The sequence below is a fragment of the Cyclopterus lumpus genome, chromosome 7 (assembly GCF_009769545.1).
Source record: "Cyclopterus lumpus isolate fCycLum1 chromosome 7, fCycLum1.pri, whole genome shotgun sequence".
Lineage (NCBI taxonomy): Eukaryota > Metazoa > Chordata > Actinopteri > Perciformes > Cyclopteridae > Cyclopterus > Cyclopterus lumpus.
The window spans coordinates 5096938-5118952 of record NC_046972.1 but is presented as its reverse complement, the minus strand read 5'-3'; the positions used below and the strand labels follow the sequence as shown (position 1 = coordinate 5118952).

The 22015-nt window shown below is 42.7% G+C and overlaps 1 protein-coding gene across 1 annotated transcript; it reads left to right on the top strand.

Annotated features, from left to right (window-relative positions):
* Window positions 1-289: 289 nt before the first annotated feature.
* On the top strand, window positions 290-20494 carry itchb (itchy E3 ubiquitin protein ligase b). Its single transcript, XM_034536777.1, has 24 exons — window positions 290-452; window positions 3312-3403; window positions 3908-4049; window positions 5566-5690; window positions 6725-6859; window positions 7089-7134; window positions 7257-7429; window positions 7573-7915; window positions 9071-9166; window positions 10635-10809; window positions 11214-11283; window positions 11453-11537; window positions 11633-11761; window positions 13257-13329; window positions 14013-14084; window positions 14483-14571; window positions 14858-15017; window positions 15433-15566; window positions 16039-16179; window positions 16347-16467; window positions 16682-16786; window positions 16965-17061; window positions 17303-17375; window positions 17648-20494. The coding sequence occupies exons 2-24, from the start codon at window positions 3334-3336 to the stop codon at window positions 17745-17747; spliced, it is 2754 nt and encodes a 917-aa protein (XP_034392668.1). The 5' UTR covers window positions 290-452; window positions 3312-3333; the 3' UTR covers window positions 17748-20494.
* Window positions 20495-22015: the final 1521 nt, after the last annotated feature.

Genomic DNA, 22015 nt, shown 5'->3' with positions numbered 1-22015 from the left:
ATCTTAGTCCATGCTGCCTTTACGTGCCGCGAGGAAGTACAGCATAACATATATGTTGGTTTTAGTCCGATACAGACGCTGATTCCTCGTTGTATTCTGTTCACTTGACTACAACGAAAAGTGCGTCAACGGCAAATTGAAAAATCCCTTTGACGTAATTCATTCAGATTTTTAGAATAGGGACGCCGAACGCGTCATCGTGTTTACTGGCCGTCCATTGGTCCACCCTGTCCCAACTCTGATCCAATCACAACGCACAGTGGAGGGGGGCAGAAGCGTGCGCCCCACCTTGTTTCGATCACGTGACGTGAGTTTACGAAGATGGTGGAAGTTTATTCTTCCTCGAAGTGGAGCACCGACTGAAACCTAAACATCCCGCAGCACCGAGGGCTCGGAGTTCATCGCGGCGTTTCCAGTTTTTTTTTTTTTTTACAACCGTCTCTCGGTTCCCGGTAAGTGGTTACCAAAAGACTAGCTATAGCTCTCACCGGCGGTATTTCGCTGTTGGTTTCTTTTCTCCCCCATAGCCGTTAGACTTTGGGATTTCCAGCCAGCCATGACGATGACACGAGCTAGTAGGCTAACAGTTAGCCAGGCTGGGACGGCAGCGGGCTGTCAAAACTGGTGACCGGCTGACATTCAACATGTTCTCGGCGTGACTCCCGGGACCGCACCGCCGCACGCGCATATGGGCTGTTTTAGCACCAGTGCGGTGAAGCTAACTGTTCCCCACTGTGCGGCTAACCGAGTTAGCGTTAGCTCGGTGTCCATTCTCGAGTTGTTTTAACGTTATGTAAGTTGTGCCGACGGTCGTTGGTTTAGCATGCTGAAAAAGAAATGACGTTCAGAGGGTATGCGTGAATGATTACGTCGGGGCAGTTGTTGTCAGTGGCTAATAAACACGCTGACCGTCAGTTCAGTTGGATTAAAATGTAACTAGTGAAGCTCCGTGTTCTGACAGTACGTCTAACTCCATTATTATGAAACATATCCGGTAGTTTGCTGGTCTCGCGCTCTTCGTTACGTTCTTTCGAATCACACAAAATAAGTCTTGGGAAAGAAAGAAAGAAAATACAGCAGTCATTCCCACCCCAATGCAGTCCATTGTAGACATGATGTAAGATAAGAAATATGTTTTGCTGATAGCAACCAAGCGCAGTGGTTGAACGTCAAGCAAACCGGAAATAAGTTAATGACACAATGGGTTTTTATTGTCGTTGTTATTAGGCGTTAGCAACTTGGCAGCTTGTGTGTTGTTTGTCCTCGTCTGTCGCCGTCGTTCTTCACAGGCAGTGTCACATTTTTAGTCATCTGGTGGCTGAAGAAGTAGCTGCTGTTTACGCGGTCGGCCCTGCTATCGGAAATGTTTTTAGTATTAATAATAATCCATGACAACATATCCAACATCTCCTGACCATTATTATTATTATTATTATTATTATTATTAGTTTTTAAATCTGAAACCTTATTTGTGATCTCATAAGGGTTTTTAGTAATACATGACATAATATGCTGTTATTGTGGTGTACATAAATTCAATCCATGGTTGGAAAAAGTGTTATTGCACTTATGTATGTATTGTCTGGGAAATATTGTCACACAGGACTTTTAGGCTGCTGTTTCCTTAAAGCATCATAATACTTGTTATAGTCAGCCATCACAAAGGTTTGTTTTGGGGATGTGGACCATTGTTTTGTACACTCAGTCGTGGTGTGAATAGTACGTTTCCATCAGTTAACCACGCCAATGACCTCACTGTCTTAAGAATATAATTTTAGCCGAGACAAGTTTGAGAGATTTTTCAGGAGTTCAGGTGGTATTTTTAAAAGTGATCAGTCCAAGTGCACAACGTCCTATTAGAGACCATACTTCAGAGCTCTACAGTCAAGCAAACGGTGCCATTTGAGCTCAAATTCAATTTGAAATCGCCACGGAATCACCAGACTCAATTTACTGACCTGTGTTATTTAGCCTTGTTGCAGAAATAACAAAATCCAAGTCAATGCAGGCCATTGTAAAGTTTAATATTCAGCGAATAACCTTGTCTTCAGAACACAGACGGCCTCCTCGCGAAGCTGCAAAGTCAGCAGTTGCTATAAATTATTGACAGAGCCTAAAGCAGTAGCAGAGTAAAAGTTTACCCAGGAGCTCCTCCACTTTCTTCTGCCCTGCCGTGTGTGTACTGGATTGACTGAGGAACATTCATTATTCAGGGAGCACTGACATGGTCTGAGGAAAGATCACAGGACCTGATTCCCCTTACGGTTTAATTACCCGTTTAAACGAATGCTTCTAAAAATGTTAATAGCACGCATAACGGTGCGACCCTCTGGCATTACGTCGTTACAGTTGTGTACGTGGTTGTTTTGTTTGGAATTAGGTGTATTTTGGCTCTCGGGTACAGAGGAGGAGGAGGGTAGACACAGGCTGTATTTTGGAGTCGCTCTAAAGTCGAGGATGTAGCGCTCGCTGGTTTAAACAGGCCGTAATTCACAGGCTGCAGGCCTGACCTTTGTCTCCTTTTATTACCTTCTGTAACGATGCCACGTCCTGTGTGTTTTCACATGACGTTTCATCTGACAGGTAACTCTCAACAGAGTGGCAGGCTAGTTTCACTTTGTGTGTCTTGTTCTATATTTTTGACCCGTTCTTCTTATCTTGGTATACTGAATGCAAATGTGAACCATTGAATGCTGTTTCATTGCTAATGGATGGATTCCAGGAAAAATGTAGCCTCCCCATCTTTTAAGTTTGATGCTCCGGATGAGAGCGGGATTACATTACATTCATTTGGCAGATACTTTTGTCCAAAGGGACCTCTACCATTTGGCCTCCAAAGAAAAAAGGAGCTTGATATCCTATAAACATACAGCAGTGGTATTATTTCATGTAGCTGAGGGCCACATGGGCTATTATGATTACTTAAAACTGCCTCATGAGTCTTGCAGAAAGGCAGCAAACTGTTTGTGCAAAGTAAAAAAAGAGAGTGCACATATTGGACGTGCACACAAGGTCATTTAGATGCAACTAGAACAGCAAGAGGGGTTTCATGGTCAAACCAGCTGGCCAGCCCTTCTTTGTCTAGTTTAGTTTAAAATGTACACTCAATCTTGTATTGAGGTTTCTTTTGAGCATTCGAATGTTGATTCTAGAATTGAAAATGATGAATGAAGCTTCAAAATATTCAGTACAGCCCTTCAAGTTCCAAGTCTGTCATATTGCTGCTCTAAATGATCTCACCTGTATGCTGCACATCTGCAGCAGCGGGGAGGGATGTGTCAATGTGTAATGATGTGTTGTCTGCGCTGCAGGCCTTCACCCCAGCCCTATGTCATGGCAAGTGGAGTCACCAAGACAGGCACTTCCAACGGTTACCCGATGAAGGCACAGCTACAAATCATTGGTAGGTCTTCAACAACGTGAACAGCGGTTCTGCCATTTCTGTTATTTTTGTTCTCTTTTTTTTCTCATTTTACATTCAACATGATGCTATTTCAGTGAAAAGATGACAATAATAGGTATTTCTTTTTTTAACATAAAACTGGGAAAAGCACACGTGTAAGATCATACGGTTTATGATGGCTGAATTCTATTTACCTGCTTCAATTTCAGTGTCCTGCTATTGTGCGTGCTGGCCCACGTTCACACTATCATGGCTCACTGGGACTGAATAGGACGGAGCCATCGTTAATGTTATGTAGTAACACCTATGCTTTCCCCTCACTGTAACCGTGACGAGGGCCTACTACTGTGGGAACTTAAGCAGGCTTCATTGCAGTCATCTTCCCCTGTTCTGCCCTTCATTTAAGAAGTGTACAAAGTTGTTGTTTTTACCATTTTTCCTTTTTCTTTCTGCACCAACGTGACTCGACTGTCCACTGGCACGCTTTTCCTCTCCCTGTTTCAGTGCTGTCGGCGAAACTCAAAGAGAACAGGAAGAACTGGTTCGGCCCCAGTCCCTATGTGGAAGTGACGGTCGACGGCCAGTCCAAGAAGACAGAGAAGTGCAAACAACACCCACAGCCCCAATGGAAGCAGCCGATCACTGTGTGAGTCAAACGTCTTGATTGGATGCGAGCCCCGTTTTGTAATCGTGTTTATGATGATCACAATCGCATTATTCTATTGCTTCGATTAAAAAATGTGAATGTTGTGCTGGGATATGCCGCATAGGGCACACAGAGTGAATTCTAATGTTGAATTGTTCCCAGAAAGCATCCTGGAGGCAATTTAGTCGGTTTTGATAGACATCTTGCCCTAATTATTATTCTCCGTAGTGTGTTAAATGTCACCAGCCTGGTATTCCAGGCAGCTCAGAACGACCCTAACTGTTGTATACGAAAGCTTCATTTCTTTTGTTTTAAGTCCTGGCATTGCCCTTGTTGAAATACAAAGCTCCTGTCTTTCTTGGTTTTAAGCCACTATTGACGCAGTACAAGAAGTGCGGAAGGTTCTCACGTAGTGTCAGTTTTATCAGTTATAAGAACTTAAACTTGCTCATCGGGAATGAAATCTGGCAAAGGAAACGCACGAGAGCAGTAACCGTTGCGTAGTGATCGCTGTCTGAACAGCCGGGCGAGGGACAGCCCAGGTGTACCAACGCGTCCGTCAATAGTCCTGGTGCAGCGTCTGCTCATTGAGTGAAACCAGTGTATTTATTTTGGGTGGTTGGCTTTCTTTGACGCAAAAAATAGAAGAAACACTGCTGACTGTAGCGTTTTGGCGTAGCGGCTCACAATTTCCTAAAAAAACTGTCCGGACCATGAGGAGGTTCTCCAAAAGCACTCAGAAATAGACTTCCTTATTCTTGCTCAGAATTGCTGGTGTAACATACAATCCTCATTAAGAGGGTTTGCCTGCAGCACTTTTTTTGAATGAGTCACCAGGACTTGGTTTTTGGAAAGAATTTTCTCTCTTCTGTTACTGTGTGTGTGTTATTGTGTGTGTGTGTTGTGTGTTGTGTGTTTCCAAACGTATACTGTACATTTAGCACACCATGTGACTCCCTGCAGTCCAGCATATTCTCTTATACACACACGCACCACACACGCGTCCTCTTGCTTTTAGCCTGTCATGGATCTTCTGCTGTGCACGGTGACCTTCTTAATATAGAGTTACTTTTGCCCCAGTTATTATGTAACAAGTGTTTACTATGGGGTGTAATCGGACCTGTGCCTGCAGATGTGTTATTTTTTTTTTTTTTCCCCATGCGGTTGCTAGCTAAACAACTGTCATAGTGCTGGTTATGGACCCTCGTTGTCCCTGAATAGCCTCTGAACGTCATTGTCCGTGGGTTGCTTTCACATCAAGAGAAAGACTTTTGCTGCTCACACCGGTCGGCCAACCCCGAGCAGCTTTCACTTTTTGAACCTGTGAACAGAACAGTGGGGTGTCACCTGCCGAAAGGTCCGCCACCTCTGGGGTTGGGGAGGCACTCCACTGAAGTCTAAGTTGATTTTGAATCCTTTTCTTGCTGTGAGCAATATCGCTTAGTTTCGCAAAAATATAATTGAAATGAAACGCTTCTGGCGGCCAAAAGTATCAACGCTTTGTCTGTCCCAACAGGATTGTGACTCCGTTCAGCAAACTCGTGTTTCGTGTGTGGAGCCACCAGACCCTGAAGTCCGACGTGTTGCTGGGCATGGCCACGCTGGACGTCAGTGACACGCTCAAGTCCAACGACATGAAAAGTGGGTGTATGACACACACACACACACACACACACACACACACACACACACACACACACACACACACAGAGCTGCTCCACTTATTTTAGGTTCAAGGTAAGGCATTGATATACAAATTATCATTTTGGGTGCAAACTATTAGAGATACACTTTCAGTCGGTCTCATCTGTGTAAACAAGCATTTTTTTTTGAAAAACATTTTCAACCAAATTGCTGACTATTTTCTAAATCCTTCTGGATGAGCGTGGCCCAGTTTCAACTAACAGCATGTGCAGTTGTTTAAACTGACCAAACCTGTACTGCCGTATCCGCACTTAAACTAAGATTATTTCAAACAGCTGTTTGAAATTATGTTTCCAGAGGTTGATTTGTCCACACCAGAGATTTGGGCGGAGCCCCGTCTGGTGTGCATCTGTTGGGTTGAGCGTTGATGACAAAATGCAGAATCGACAATGTTTTGTTGTAATGGAAAAGCTTGAGGCTGTTGAGTCCTCTTCTAAAGATACAGGAAGTATCTAAACGCATTTACAGAATGTGCTATCTGATTCTTTTCAGAGCAAAATCAAAAAACAATCGATGAGGAACTCCAGTTCACATTCCTGAGAGGCTGCTGTTCTTTTATTTTTTTCCCACTCCATGGTGTTCCATGACAGAGCAGGAAAATACACACCGATCACCGCATCTGTAAATACATATTCCTCTGTAAATACATATTCCTCTGTAGATGTGAACATGAGCCCTCGATTACACGAGCAAGAACAACAGTCAGCCTGAACAGGACCAGCAGAGCTGTTGGCGTTTGTCTTGTTCCTCACACTCATTTCCATCATTTCATCAGAATTCAAACTGTAATGTCCTGCCGCATAAGTATGGGACTACTATTACCAGCATGAGATGGTCAATATTAATAGAATAGAATATTAGCAATGTTCTAATTTTATTCTATTATTATCTTGATAGCGATTGGCTCAAAGTATCCCCCGGGGCGTTACATTTTCAGTTGACCATCTTGTGTTGTCGTCGTCCCAACGCAGTCTCCGAGGTGGTGCAGACCCTGCAGCTGTGTGCAGACCGAGACCAGTCGGATGTGGTGGGGGACCTGTCCGTCTGCCTGGACGGCTTGACCGTCGACTCCGAGGCGTTCGCCACGGCCGAGGCTGACCACCACAGTGAGTTACAGGAGGGCCACAAGCTGGACATCAAAAGCCTGTTTGATGTGTATATATATTTTTTTTATTGGTTTATTTGTCATTTCAACTGAAAGAAATACTGTTATTTCACTGCACTTGTCGAGTGAAAAAGAAAAAAAAGTAGCAAACTGAACAGATTTATGTTTTTCTTTGTTTCTCTGTGAACAGCTGCTTTCTGCTTCATTCCTGTTCTGTGTTTTCACCTCAGATACATCAAATGGGAATTCCCAAACCAACGGGGATCATGCCGTAAGGTACGGCGGACGCTTCTGTCTTCAGTCGAGTCACACTGGTTCCATCTCTGGTTGCTGCTTTATTTATCCCCATTGAACCTCCTCCTCCTCCTCCTCCTCCTCCTCCTTCTTCTTCTTCACAGCCGGAGTCGAGACAGCTCCCCAGTGGTGGATGGCGTGGAGCACAGGTCGTCTCCCAGTGGCCGGAGGTCAGTGAGCAGCTCGGGGTCTCCCTCGGTGTCATCAAGGCCTCTCCGACCTCCCAGGCCCTCCAGACCTCCACCCCCAACCCCGCGCAGACCCGCCTCTTCTCCAGGTCAGACATTTACTGAAGGAGGGTCCCGTTCTGGTCGGCTCCAGACACTGTTCAAAATGGTCTTTCATCTACCGGTCCTCCTCTATAAAGAGTAGTGTTTTAGGTACAATTTAACCCTCAGTGACGTCTGATTCGTTCCTCAGCGTCTTCCAGCAACGGCTCTGCACCAGCCGACGGCAGCGATGGCCAGTCGGGCTCTGACACGCCGGTTCGAACACCGGCCTCAGAACACTCGGCAGCCCCAGAATCGAGTCCATCGGCAGGATCCGACAGGAACTCTTTGCCGGCCTCCGGCTCTGCAGCCGCAGCAACCAGACAGCCGACCAGCAGCGCCCCCCCTGCTGTCACCCCTGCTGTCCCCCCTGCTGTCACCCCTGCTGTCCTCCCTGCCATCACCCCTGCTGTCCTCCCTGCCATCACCCCTGCCGGCACCCCTTCTGTCACCCCAGGGGTCCCCGCTGTCAACGCCGGGCCGTTGCCCCCCGGGTTAGCTCTCCTTTTTTGCAATATTTCCAGAAGAACTGAGGGAGTTTTTTTTATATTAAAGAATAATCATAACAATTTATTCGTTTTTTGACCCAACCTTCACTTATGCAAGTTTAAGGTGTCATTAATATGATCGAGTTAGCAGTTTTACGTGACCTCCTAATGTCATGGTGAGCAATAGTACGGTTATAGTGCCCGATCCAAACTACTGATCATATGTTTTGCAGCATTGTGTGATTTAATAGACACAAAGGCAAGTTACAAAAACACTAACTTCATCAACAGAAACTTCAAGAAGAAGAAAAAAATCAATTAACCACTCAGCAGGGGATTAGTGTGTTACGAAGAAATTGGGTCATCCTTGGGCCAAAAGTAGAGTGTATCAAACTCTGGGATAACATTAACACCACCCCAACAATTATGCAGCAACGAGGCAAACTTAAATCCCGAGGCCATTTCTGGATACATAGAAGTGTGTGTGTCACTAGAGTTATTGTCCAATCAATGGTCATTTCAGAGGGAGGCCGTTCCCATTGACTGTTATACGAATCAAGATGGTTGTGCACCTCCCTTTGCCAAAATACTTTGCCAAATACTGTCCAAAATCAAGCGCTTGCTCCTGCTTTAATAATCTTTATTCTCCCCGACAGGCAGGTTGTTCACAGCCATCAGTAATACAATCATCACACCAATTGGCGCCCAAACGGTTCACGCGTAATGACGTAATGGTACAGCAGTGAGGATTGTGGGATTTCTGGTCGGATTGGTTTTAGATGTCACATCAAACCTTCACTGGAATCCATAAGAAGAGATCTAAAAAACACACACCATGTATCAGAGCAAGCATAAACGACAAATGTGAGGGTTGGAGAAATGTTTTCAAACTTAGAACATATCATTATGAAGAGGAAAGAGTGACATGTGACCTGTAGAAAGCCACGCAGGTGTGACTGAGCATTAAGTGGTTATGTGGCCATCGTCGCTGTCCTTTTGTAATTCCCTCTAACACCTCTTTTGAGGCGTGTCGTCATTGTGGCAGCATCATTTCTTTTCTGCCTCTTTGTAGTCTGACTCGTGTTTGTGAGTCGGACTTGCACCATTACCCAATGCCCTTGACAGTTTTTTTTTATTTTTTATTGCGGTTGTTTCATCTAGATGGGAGCAGAGGGTGGATCAAAACGGCCGGCTGTATTTCGTCGACCATGTGGAAAAGAGAACATCGTGGGAGCGCCCTGAACCGCTGCCCCCTGGGTAAAATAATCCTTCCTTTTTTTGATCTGTCTTTTCCTAAACGCAGAGGGCTCTTTCGCTTGAAGTTCAATGGGTTCTGTTTCCAGAGTAGAATAGTTTTGGAGATCAAACAAGAGGGTCTCTCCATCTTCAAACACAGGGTTACTACATACTGGTAGTACTGGTTATGTTATTTCCATGTACTGGTAATTACAGTAGCTGCTGTCAGCTGTTCCTGTATTTCACCAACACAATCATTCTGACTAGCAGTTTTGTTAACCTCATCAGAATTGATGATGATGATGATGATGATGATGATGATGATGGAGGATACATGCTACAGTTGGTTGCAGCAATGCACCTGTGAAAGGCAGGGAAGACGGGTGATAGTTTGAACGGGAGCTGTTCTTGAGAAAAAGAAAAAAAAGTACATACTGCAGCTGCCTTTGAAAATTACACACTGTTGGAATCAATTAAAATAAACCACTTCCTCAGAACATGACACTCTGAACTTTGACCCTCTTGAAAAGCATGTCGGTCTGCGTACTGCAAAATGCGATCGAATGCAGCCGGGCATCCTGGTATTTCTGGTATTTGACATTCTAGGTACTGGGACGTATTAAATATTTTTCTGGCATATCAAGTAGTATGTGTATCTAACTGTGCTTTCTAATACCCAAATTACCATACAAACACTAGTATGTTATACTACATACGGCGCATTTTGCAATATGAGAGCCAGTCTGCTTATGACAATCCTTTGGGAAGCAGATATACGAGCAAGAGGGTCAAAGTTCACTATCTCCTAATTGAATGCAACAGTAGGTACTGTGTGAGGGCAGCTGTTGTAGGTACTAAAAGTAAAAAGAAAAGGTATGGTATTTTTGAGATACTACCCTTGCGATACCCACAATGCCTTTTGGTGAAAAGCTCTGGTTTGTGTACACGAAAATGCTTGTGCGTATCAATTTTCACACGCAGTTTGTCCCCAATCGATGTTTACATAGGATGGATGTACAAGCCCTACAAGGGGTGTTTCGGTGTTGACTCCCATCACTACAGCCCCTTTGATTGTTCTCCCTTTTAGTTTTTGCCATCGGCCTGTGTTTTAATTGTGTAATTTGCAAAGAGCAGCTTGCGGCTACATCCTGTGCACTGTTCATCCCCCACATTGATACTTTACTTTATTCCTGAGCTGTGACTCATTTACAGAACCGAGCCCAATGCCACACACACCGTGTGGATCACGTCATAGCGGCCTTACTTCACTATTCTCTTCTTTCTGAACATGTTTGTGTTTTGTTTTTTTCTGCCTCTTTCTTGACATGGCTGGTAATCAAATGTTTTATCAAGTTGTATACAAAGTGTATATTCTTAAACTCCCCTGAGCTAGACTTAATAGGTTTAAATATTGACTTTGAGATCGCTACGTTTGGAGCCGGTCTACCTGTCGTCTCTTAATGTCCTCCCTCTTTTTCGTTGTCCTCAGCTGGGAGCGCCGCGTGGACCAGATGGGGCGTGTCTACTTTGTCGATCACATGACGCGAACCACAACGTGGCAGCGCCCCACGATGGAGACGGTGCGTAACTACGAGCAGTGGCAGCACCAGCGCAGCCAGCTGCAGGGAGCCATGCAGCAGTTCAACCAGAGGTTCATATTCGGGGTGAGACTTCATCTTACTCATGTGGTTCTGGATGCGGGAGCGGGTCATTGCAAAACAGCCCTCTGGTCCTCCTGTGAGGAAACAGCCGTGCGTCACCTTTCGCGAGTTCATGAGCTTCAAGTGTTTTGAAACCGTTTTGCCAGTTAGAAATCTTTGCATGATGCCGATTTTTCACTACATGCATTCAATGCACACTGAAGCCCAGTTTCTGTTAGTAGGCAGAACAAGGTTATAGTTGATTTAACATAATGACATTGTCTGCAGCAACATGTTTGTGTTCGGGACATTTACGGTCGGATAACCAAAGTTACTTCCTTCGTTTGTTTGTGCATCAAATCACACAAGACTGTACTTGTCAGTGGGGTTTTGATCCTTACGAATTGTTCTGATTCTCCGCTGTGTAGCAACAAGACCCGGTGTCAGCCACTCAGAATAAGGAGTTTGATCCCCTCGGGCCTCTGCCACATGGATGGGGTAAGAACTTTACAGCTTCTGAGACCTCGTTTAACCTGACAGTAAACATAAGAACCTTCAAAGGAAGTTTAAGGTTTTTTGTGTGTGTGCACCCCAAATGGATTTTTATGAGTGCATAAGTTTAAAAAAATCGACTATTTCTTATGTTGTTGGTCCTGTGTCTTTTTAGAGAAGAGGACTGACTCGACTGGTAGAGTTTATTTTGTACATCACCCTACGCGAGCAACACAGTGGGAGGACCCACGAACACAGGGGTCAGTCTGGTTATTCCACTATTCATTATCACTTTAGGTTCTCCTGAAACAATTTGTCACTAAATGTTGATCTCATCTTTATTTATTTGTTCCAGTTTGCTTAATGACAAGCCCCTCCCAGAGGGCTGGGAGATGAGGTTCACCGTGGACGGTATTCCCTACTTTGTAGACCACAACAGGAGAGCGACCACCTACATCGACCCTCGCACTGGAAAATCCTCACTGTAAGTCCCACCTTTCTGTTTTCTGCTTCCTCAAAAAGATTGAGACTTAAGAATCACACAACGTTATTACTTTGGCATCAAGTAATCTCTGATCATGAAATAAGATCTCTCGACCCAATTGGATAGAGCTCCAACCAATAAAAGCGAAACACCAAACTAAATCCTGTTGTAAATGCAGCAAATGCATCAAGAAAAGCTTTAAGTACAGTTTATTATTATTCTTTTAGCAAAAATATATATTGTCCGGTTCGTTCAATACGGACGCGACAGTGGCTTCAACAGAAAGTTCCACATCACCTGCAGCCATGCCTCTATTTAAGATAGTTGCTGGAGTTCTGTCTAAACCCAGAGGGGAAACCATCCGTCCAAGCAAATAAAATAATATGAGCTTGCAGATTTGTCTGCTTCCTGCACACAAAAAGATTTCGCCATCAAACCTGCTTAACAAAGGACTCCCCATAGTACCATAACGCCTTTAACAACCGAATGCTTCCTGTAGTGAAGATATTCTGAAAGGAATGTCAGGAAATCACCAAGAGGTTGAAACCGATGAAGAGAGTTCAGACTAAATAACTGGGGTGGATTCTGGGTGGACTTGTCAGTATCACATGTATACTAGTAGCTCCTTTTAAAAATATTGTTTCTTGGATTCATTTTTGCCAGACGTGACCGTCAATAACTCTCTGCCTGTAATCTTTCCAGCACTTCTGCATGCCAGAAATAATTAACTGATGAGTGTGTCAGCCAGAGAAAACCAAAGTGTTTGTGCCCAAGACGAAGCTGGTGTTGAGACTAAAATATTTAATTGAGGTTAATTGGGATGTTTTCTTTAATATTCTACTAATTTGCGTCACCCTAAAGTATTTGACACTTATTGAACATGCAGCACCAGCAACTGTACTCTACGAGGTGGTTGTGTTTACGCAGATCTCTGGATGAGTCACTGTCGCTGAACTCGCTCATAATATAACTGGAGAGTAATTACCTTGTTATGGTTCCAGCAGTGGAAAAAACTGTTTGGTGGAAGCGAATCCGAGTGTGACGATACAAACTGACGGGAACTTTAAAGGAGACTTCTTTAGCTCGTTTCCATACTTGTATTACGGGTTGCTGCCGGAACATGTTTACATGCTTCAATGTTCAAAAATTACTTTATTTTTTCCTCATACTTTGAATATATTTGTGTCTGAAACGCTCCGTTCAAGCACCTGTCGCTTTAACTGTCAGCTCCGCACTTTCAATACAAAATCATACTTTTTTTGTTCAGTAAGGAGAGAAATGGGGCTTCTGTTGGCATACTTTTTAAATACTTTTTCTGTTAAATACCTTTTTTTTAAAAAAAATTTTCATTTCAAACATTTTCACACATACTTTCATCCCTTTGCCGGGGATAGACATCATGGATTGATCGTTAGACAAGTTAAGATAACAATGTATCCTGCTTTAAGGTATTAAAACACATTAAGAGTCTGTCTGTGCTTCTTTACCTTCACAGTGAAAACGGACCTCAGATCACCTACGTTCGAGACTTCAAAGCCAAAGTACAGTACTTCAGATTCTGGTGCCAGGTAAGAGTTGGAGCGGTTTGACAGGATTCCTGGGTCGTTGTCCTGGAGTGTTTCTCCTCCAGCTTTATCAATCATGAGCCTCAGTAGACTGCTTATTTAATTTAGGATGCCGGCGTGTGGTCGTGAACCTGAGTTTTTGAGTCAAGAATGTCAAAAGGTTCACTGATAAAAGCACTGTTTGCATGTCGATGTAATTTAGTTTTTAAACGCTTTAGAAACAAGAGGTCTTAACATTGTTTACAGGATATTCAACCTGTTTCTTTACAATGCTTTTTAATACTTGACTTGTACAAAGGCGATAAAGTAATCTCATCTCACGAATATGAGATATTAATTTACAGATCATTACAACCCTTGGAGTTTAGTTCATGACTTTAGACCGGTTCCACGTACAGCCTCAGGGCTTATCTCCGGGTTCCACTCCTCGTCTTATTGAGATTCTTCACAGTTGTTTTTTTACGCCACCCTGGGGTTTCGGGGAGTACAGCAGCGCGCCTCCGTTCATGCTCGGAGCCAAACAAAGTTGTAGATATTTTGTGCTGTTGGAGGTTACTGCCAAGGTCACTTTGAGTCTTGACATTATGGCACACGATTGCCCAATCCAACATGTCACATGTCAACTAAAAGCACATACCGTGACTACGTGCTTTGATGCGTTCCCCATTTTAATTTCTTTCCCTCAGCAACTGTCGATGCCTCAACACATCAAGATCACGGTAACCAGAAAAACCCTGTTTGAGGACTCCTTCCAGCAGGTACAGTGTCCCGCCCCAGCAGCCAGTCACACAGAGCTCACTGAACACTGATATTATCCTCTACCAGTGATGTCTGTCGCCTTGTTTGTAACACACAATTAATCTGTGTAATAAAAACTAATACTAATTAATGAGTTATTTTAGAATGGTACATTCTTGGTGCCACAGTTACAACATAACCTATTATTTAGAAGTAATCTCTTAACTGTTATACTATTTTTTTTTTAACTGGTCTTCTTTATAACTTAGTTTTGTTTTTCTATACTTGAACACTACTTGTATGTCGTCGCTCACACTGAGTTACTTGAGTGCCTTGCCTTAAGCAATGATAAATAGAAATGTTATTTTGGTGGCAGTGATGAACCCCATCAATGCATTGTCTCTATTTTATATTTTAGATAATGAGTTTCAATGCTCAAGATCTGCGTAGGAGGCTATGGATCATCTTCCCGGGAGAAGAAGGCCTCGACTACGGAGGCGTTGCCAGGTAAATGTATTGTTTATTGTAGTTGCCTTGGTCCTCATTAATACTTATTTAGATATTGACAGTGTTAGTTAACTAAATTAAACTGAAAATATTTCTCTTTTCCAAAACCTTTACGTCAAAATTCCCTTTCCATACCTTTTTGAGAGGGTTATTTCTTAAATGTTGTAACACGAATGTGTTTACTACTCCTTCTGTAACTGCACTAAAGGGAACTATCCCTCCCGTTTATGCTGTGAGCTATGTGGCGATGTCCTGTCCTCATTTCTGTGCCATCGTCCTCTCTCAGGGAGTGGTTCTTCCTACTGTCTCATGAGGTTTTGAACCCCATGTACTGCCTGTTCGAATATGCCGGGAAAGATAACTACTGTCTCCAGATCAACCCTGCCTCCTACATCAACCCTGACCACCTCAAATATTTCAAGTTCATAGGACGCTTCATTGCCATGGTTAGTCTTTTTTTATTATTATAATTTTTTTGCAATGTGTTTGTTTATGTCACGTAGTATAGTCAAGAAAGTTCATCGTAATGCTGCGTCGCCGGAGACGTGTTGATAACGGAAACCATGGAAGAGAAAACTGTGTGTGTGTGTGTGTGTGTGGTTGTGTGTGTGTGTGTGTGTGTGTGTGTGTGTGTGTGTGTGTGTGTGTGTGTGTGTGTGTGTGTGTGTGTGTGTGTGTGTGTGTGTGTGTGTGTGTGTGTGTGTGTGTGTGTGTGTGTGTGTGTGTGTGTGTGTGTGTGTGTGTGTGTGTGTGTGTGTGTGTGTGTGTGTGTGTGTGTGTGTGTGTGTGTGTGTGTGTGTGTGTGTGTGTGTGTGTGTGTGTGTGTGTGTGTGTGTGTGTGTGGTTTTCTGTCCCCCTCAGGCTCTTTTCCACAGCAAGTTCATCGACACTGGTTTCTCACTGCCATTTTACAAGCGCATCCTGAACAAGCCATTGGCCCTCAAAGACCTGGAGTCAATAGACCCGGAGTTCTACAACTCCCTCATGTGGATCAAGTGAGTACGGAGAGCCGTGTGGTACAACAAGATGGACCTTCCTCACTCTGTGGTTAATCATGAAATAATAGAAGTACGATTTGTGGTATTAGATCGTTCACGTTGTTGTGCATCTCGGGTTCCAAAATGTTTTTGTATTTCATGCTTTACTCAAAAGTTAATTTGGGTATCTGACACAGCGGCCTCGTTTTTTTTATCTCCCTGAATGTGTTTGAGGATTCTTGATCAGAATCAGAACCCTTTATTGCCAAGTATGTTTTCATAAAGGAATTTGTCATGGCGGGTGGTGCAACATTGGACAAGAACATTAAACAATCAGTGCAAGAAAGTCGTCCCCCCCCCCCTTCCTGCTACAACTCTTCAAAGAGTTTGAACATCTTTCAATTTGATGGACACGTCTTGTCATATCTGGCAAACGGATGGCGTACGGTGTTGTAGCAGTTGTGCTGTAATTGTCTGTGCTGCCCTTCAGGGACAACAACATCGAGGAGTGCGGGCTGGAGATGTTCTTCTCTGTTGACAAAGAGATCTTGGGGGAAATCTCCACCCATGAGCTGAAAACAGGAGGAGGAGACCTCCAGGTCACGGAGGAGAACAAGGAGGAGTACATCAGGTGGATTGTTGATATAATTCAGTAATTTTCATCATGTGAGCTTGGTTTTACTTTTGGTTTTACTCCGTGAAACCTATAATGTAATATAGCTCTGTATTTCTAATGTTAAGGGAGTGTATGATGAGGGAGTGTAACATGTGACTATTTGCCTCTGTCGCCCCCTGCAGGCTGGTAGCAGAGTGGAGGATGTCCAGAGGAGTGGAAGAGCAGACGCAGGCTTTCTTTGAAGGCTTCAACGAAGTCCTCCCTCAGCAGTACCTGCAGTACTTTGATGCTAAAGAGCTCGAGGTATGGATTATCATTTATGTGATACCTGATGTGTTATGGTGACGAGACCGGTCTGACATCTGAACTTCTTGTGCTGTACATTTAATTTGTGTGTGTGTGTGAGAGCTGATGGAATATATATATATATATATATATATATATATATATATATATATATATATTAAAAAAATACAAATGAATCTTTTGCTATTAATAAACGTGTGTCCTGTTACAGGTGATGCTGTGTGGTATGCAGGAGATCGACCTTGCAGACTGGCAAAGAAGCACCATCTACAGACATTACGCTCGGAGCAGCAAACAGATCATCTGGTTCTGGCAGGTCGGTGTGCGTCTGCAGCCGTCACCTGTTAATAAACCTTTTACATTAACGGACAGAGATATATATATATATATATATATATATATATATATATATATCCCTATCCCTTGAACCATCTTTCTCCCCTCATCGTCCTTTTCTTTATGGTGCTGTTAAATGACGCCACTTTGTTCTGCAGTTTATAAAGGAGATGGACAATGAGAAGAGGATGAGGCTGCTGCAGTTTGTCACCGGGACCTGTCGCCTGCCTGTCGGAGGCTTTGCCGACCTTATGGGTAATAACTCCAGCTTTTTATAACCATATCAGATGGCATGGCATTCCAAATGCAGCTGAAATATGTGTCTAGACCAGAGTGTGGATAATGCTTCATGGAATATTCAGCGAGGACGTCTGTTCTGCTTCTTTTTTTTTTTTTTTTTTTGTTCAGTGGCATCAGATTGGTTTTGTCCCAGTTTCTTAAAACTGTCTGGCGATGGTGTGTTGAATTGAACCTTGACCTCCATTCCACTTTACAGGAAGCAACGGTCCCCAGAAGTTCTGTATTGAGAAGGTGGGAAAAGAAAACTGGCTCCCCAGGAGTCACACGTGGTGAGTTCATGCAAACCAGACTAGAACACACACACACACACACACACACACACACACACACACACACACGCCGTGGTGACTCCTGCTATAGTTTGGTTTGTTTGCTTGTGTATATAATCTCAGCCAGCAACAAGAAAAAGACCAGGAGAAATGTTGTTCTTTATGGGTCACATCAGTCACGTATGATGCCCATTCAGCTCTTGAGGAGTTGTACTGCCTGAGGAGAGTGAGCCCAATGCCAAGCTGAACAAATGCATTTTAAACCCTCCCAGCTTCAACAGGCTGGACTTGCCGCCCTACAAGAGCTACGAGCAAATGAAGGAGAAGCTGATGTTTGCCATCGAGGAGACGGAAGGCTTCGGACAGGAGTGAGAGCAACCGGGAGAGGCTGGCATCGCGGCTGCAGGAGTGCGATGGAATAAATACCACCAGTGTTCGACCGGAAGGGTCACGGGTTCTAACATTAGTGACTTCCTGATTTCTTCTTATTGAGTTGCTCTGCATTAAAGCAACTTGTAAATGTCCAAACAGGGTTGATTTTCACCCCAAAAAAAGCGAACTTTGTTGCTCTAAGATTGTTTCATCCATTTTTCTTCTTTTCTTCTTTTGCTGGCATCATCCACATCATTGTCAGTGTCCATCCCATCCTCAAATCTCTCTCACTTCGATCTGCGTGTCTGCTCATGGCTAAAGTGGATCTTTTTGAACGGTAACATGTGACAATAGTAAATGATGTGATTAGTTTACGGCGTGCCCACCCCTCCACCCCCAAAATGAATGCTTCAATAACAGACCATCTTGTTGCTGTAAAGAGATTTGGGGCGACACGCCTGATGCGGGAGAACCCCTTTTCTGTTCCCGGTTCTGGAGTATTTGATATGCGAATCACTCGGTAATTTTCAAAGTATTGGTGCCTCCATTATTTATAGTGTTGGGAGCTGTGAAGGACTTCAACAGAACGTAATCTGACCCTAGTTTTATAGGGACAGTGTTTGTAAACTGTGACGGGGAATGGGACCTCCTGGATTGGAGTAAAGATATTCCTCTTTATATATAAGCATCAAACACACTTGTTAAAGACAGGAAATTCAGTGTGGTTGAAGTAAGTATTTTAAGATGACTTGAGTGTATTGAGTATTTGACTTTAAAAAAAAATTACAAAAATAAACTTAAAAAAATATAGTGAACAGTGAAAAAACACCAAATGCAAGTCAAACCAAAAACAAATAAAACTGTTTGGGTAATATCTTTAATGACATTTTGAATGCAGACATTTTGCAAAACAAGTAGCTCCTCATACATATGTAGCATTTGAAGGAAGGTGATAGTTTTAACCTCATTTTTAAATAAATGAAGGAAAAATAAATGCGAAATTTAGAAATCATTGGGGGGGGGGGGGGGTGAAGAGATGCAGTGTTGTGTTTTAAAACTTTTTTTTTTTTTTTTTACACTTTAAAGGAACAGTGTGTAGGATTTAGCAGCATCTAGTGGTCAGGTAGCAGATTGCAACCAACTGAATACCCCACCCACTACGGTGGCCTTCGGGTACCGTTTGAATCCGTTCTGGGTGACTAGAAACGAGTCCGGGAGGGGAACCGGTTCAGGGATGCTGTATTTATTTTGGCAGGAAGTCAGCAGTGCCCTGGTTCGCTCAACAAAAGACGCCAGGCTATTTCCTTTTGATTTCGGGAAATCAAAGAAGTCACTTCTGCAGGAAATCGCTCTGTGGCACGTTTTGTTATACAAGATAGTCACAAATAAAACAAACATTGACTTCAAGACTCGGGAACCACAAGCAAAAGCTCTACGAAGATGGGAAGGGTTCATTCTAAGCTAACGAAAAACTATTTGTAGTCATAGTTGTGAATTTTTCCATATCTACCAATATTTCCCCCTGAATCCTACTCACTGGACTTTTTTTATTTTTATTTTTTAAAGAAAATGTACCTTTTTTCAGTATTTTCACTTCATAACGGTCACATTTAACAGACAAAGATACTGCTTCAAAATGAATGTCTGGAACGCAGTGAAATTATGCACGTGGCTATGTTTTCAATTTGGAAGATGTGTTCAAGACGTGCATACTTTGAATATGATTCGTCCTTATGAAAACAGACGCACACACACAAACCCACATGGTGGTGTGGTCGCTCGTTTTGAAGTATCCTCTTTTCTTTCTTTTTTTTCTTTTTTTTTAATTGGATAATTGCACACTGAAAAGACGGGTGTGGTTACTGAGGAACATGCAGGAGTTGTAGACCTGACAAAGCACAGCACTTTAAAAACTACAAATATCCCTCCACCTCTTTCTTCAGCATGTGGGGCCTCCAGTCCTGGTTGTTCGTGACTCTGAGCTCGTGTTCCACATGCGTGGTGAGATGTTTGTCATTAGCCCTCAGGTTGCCTTATTTCCTCCTCCAGGCATCAGGTATCCTTTTTCTTTTTTTTTCTTCTTTTTAAACCAACATGACGCTCACACTAGATTATTGATGTATTGATGTGGGCTTTCTGGTTCAAATTGATCCTGTGGACTCCGGTCCTGGTCGGTCCTTCTCGGCCCGGCTGTGGAGAAGTGAGACCACGAGGAGTTTGACGAGTTCTTTTGAAGAAGCTGCACCGGTGTGGAAAAGCTAAAACACTCGAGTTGATGACACACGGCCTTTTCTTCCCGAAGGCTAATTGTGGCTTCAGCCGGGATAACAACTACTGAGACAAAAATCAGTGTAATATAACGAATGTATCTTGATTAAAAGGTGATAGGTAAAGTTGCCTATTTACATTTTTTCAGAGTATTGTTTAAATCGTGTTCTGGGTCGATCACACATTTAAATCCCAGGGATGTAGAAGTTAAACAAATGTGTGAATATCATAATTCACCGCTTTCTATTTTTAATTTTTAATTTTTTTTCGGAATCCTCCATGTGCAACTAAACCACTCTCACTCTCCTGTATATGAAAACAACTTGTAAATGGTGTCAATAACAAATTTGCTTTTGTAAAAGAAAGGTTTAAGAGGTTTATGGTAACACTATATTTTCTTTTTCCTGTTTAATTGCCGATGTACATGAAAGATGTGTAATATAGAAATTGTCACCTTAATAAATTAAATAAAAAATGTGTGTGTTTGCCTCAAATTAATACAATAATTTGTGTCAGTGTGAAATATATTTCTATTTATTGAGTACCTGCACATTTTTAATCTATTATATCTAATATAATACTAACATCAATTTATGCATTTACTTAGTTTTTCTTTTTTATTATAATTTTCACAATAAAATATTAAAATATTTCATTTTAATTTAAAAGAAATTTCTTTAATTTAATATTTATTCATTTTAGCGTTTGTTGATCTATTATCTACATTAATTATGTACATATTTGAGAATTGAAAACCCAAGCAATTTGAAATATGTGGGGAAAAAATAAAATAAAATAATGGATAGCTTGGTTCGTTTGGTCCATGTGCAGAAAACGTTCCAGCTAAGATCACATTTAAAACTACAAACATGGCTGCTGCAAACAGTTTTGGTCACTGCTCTGAATCTGATCCAGCGCCATGCCACCATGTTCCATTGCATCATCATCATCCTCCTCTTCCTCCTCCTCCTCCTGTCCTTCGATGCTGGTGATAGTCATTGCAGCCTGACAACCCTCGTCAGTCCTCTCCTCCTCCTCTCCCTCCTCCTCCTCTTCCTCCTCCTCCTCCTCCTCCTCCTCCTCCTCGTGTGTGTCCGCTCTTGGCTGCCCCTGGAACTTAAAACATGCAACACAATTTCTTATGTCAACACATAAGAAATTCAACACCTAAACAACAAAAAGAAAACCTTCAAAAAAGCAAAGTAAGAAGAACACAAATCTGTTTATTAAAACATGTTAAAATCCCATATTTCAAGAACACCGCTTGAAAATTGCAAAAACTACAATTACAATCAAATGAACTTGCGTTTGATAATGGCGTGTTCTCCCTTTGCCAAAACATGGAACTACCTCCCCAGGCACTTTGAATGGTTCAATATTTATATATAAATATAAAACTTAAAATAAAAAATAAATAATAAAACAAATGAAACCATGCATTGACACACGCTAAAATCCCAAACTGGTCCGGACAGGAAGCAAATCCGTGCTTCGTGGCTTCCTGTCCGGACCCTCGGACCCCCCTGGCCGGTGCTCTTTGATCTGAACCGTCTCGGCAGAGTGAGCTGTGAGCAATGGCCGCCTCCTCTCCCAGTGCCTGTCCCTTCTCCTTCTGAGTGACTAGTATCCATGAGTTGTAACCTGTGTGTGTGTGTGTGTGTGTGTGTGTGTGTGTGTGTGTGTGTGTGTGTGTGTGTATAAAGCAGCCATGTCTACTTAGTCTTAATATTAACTGCGTACAGTACTCCTGGAGGAGGGATCGCTCCTCTGTTGTTCTTATCTAGGGTTCTCCCTTTTTTCCTGTTCAATGCTTTTTTAGAGCGATGATGTCGTATGTTTTAAAAAATTATGATATTTGGCTCTAAAAATGAAATGTACCTCGCTTGACTTTAAAGGCTCTATAGAGTAAGCCATAAACTTTAAATGTATTGTCATTCTTCGGACGTTTATTCTACTCCTATAGGTTAGGTCATGTCTTCTATTTTGTCCCAATATATTAC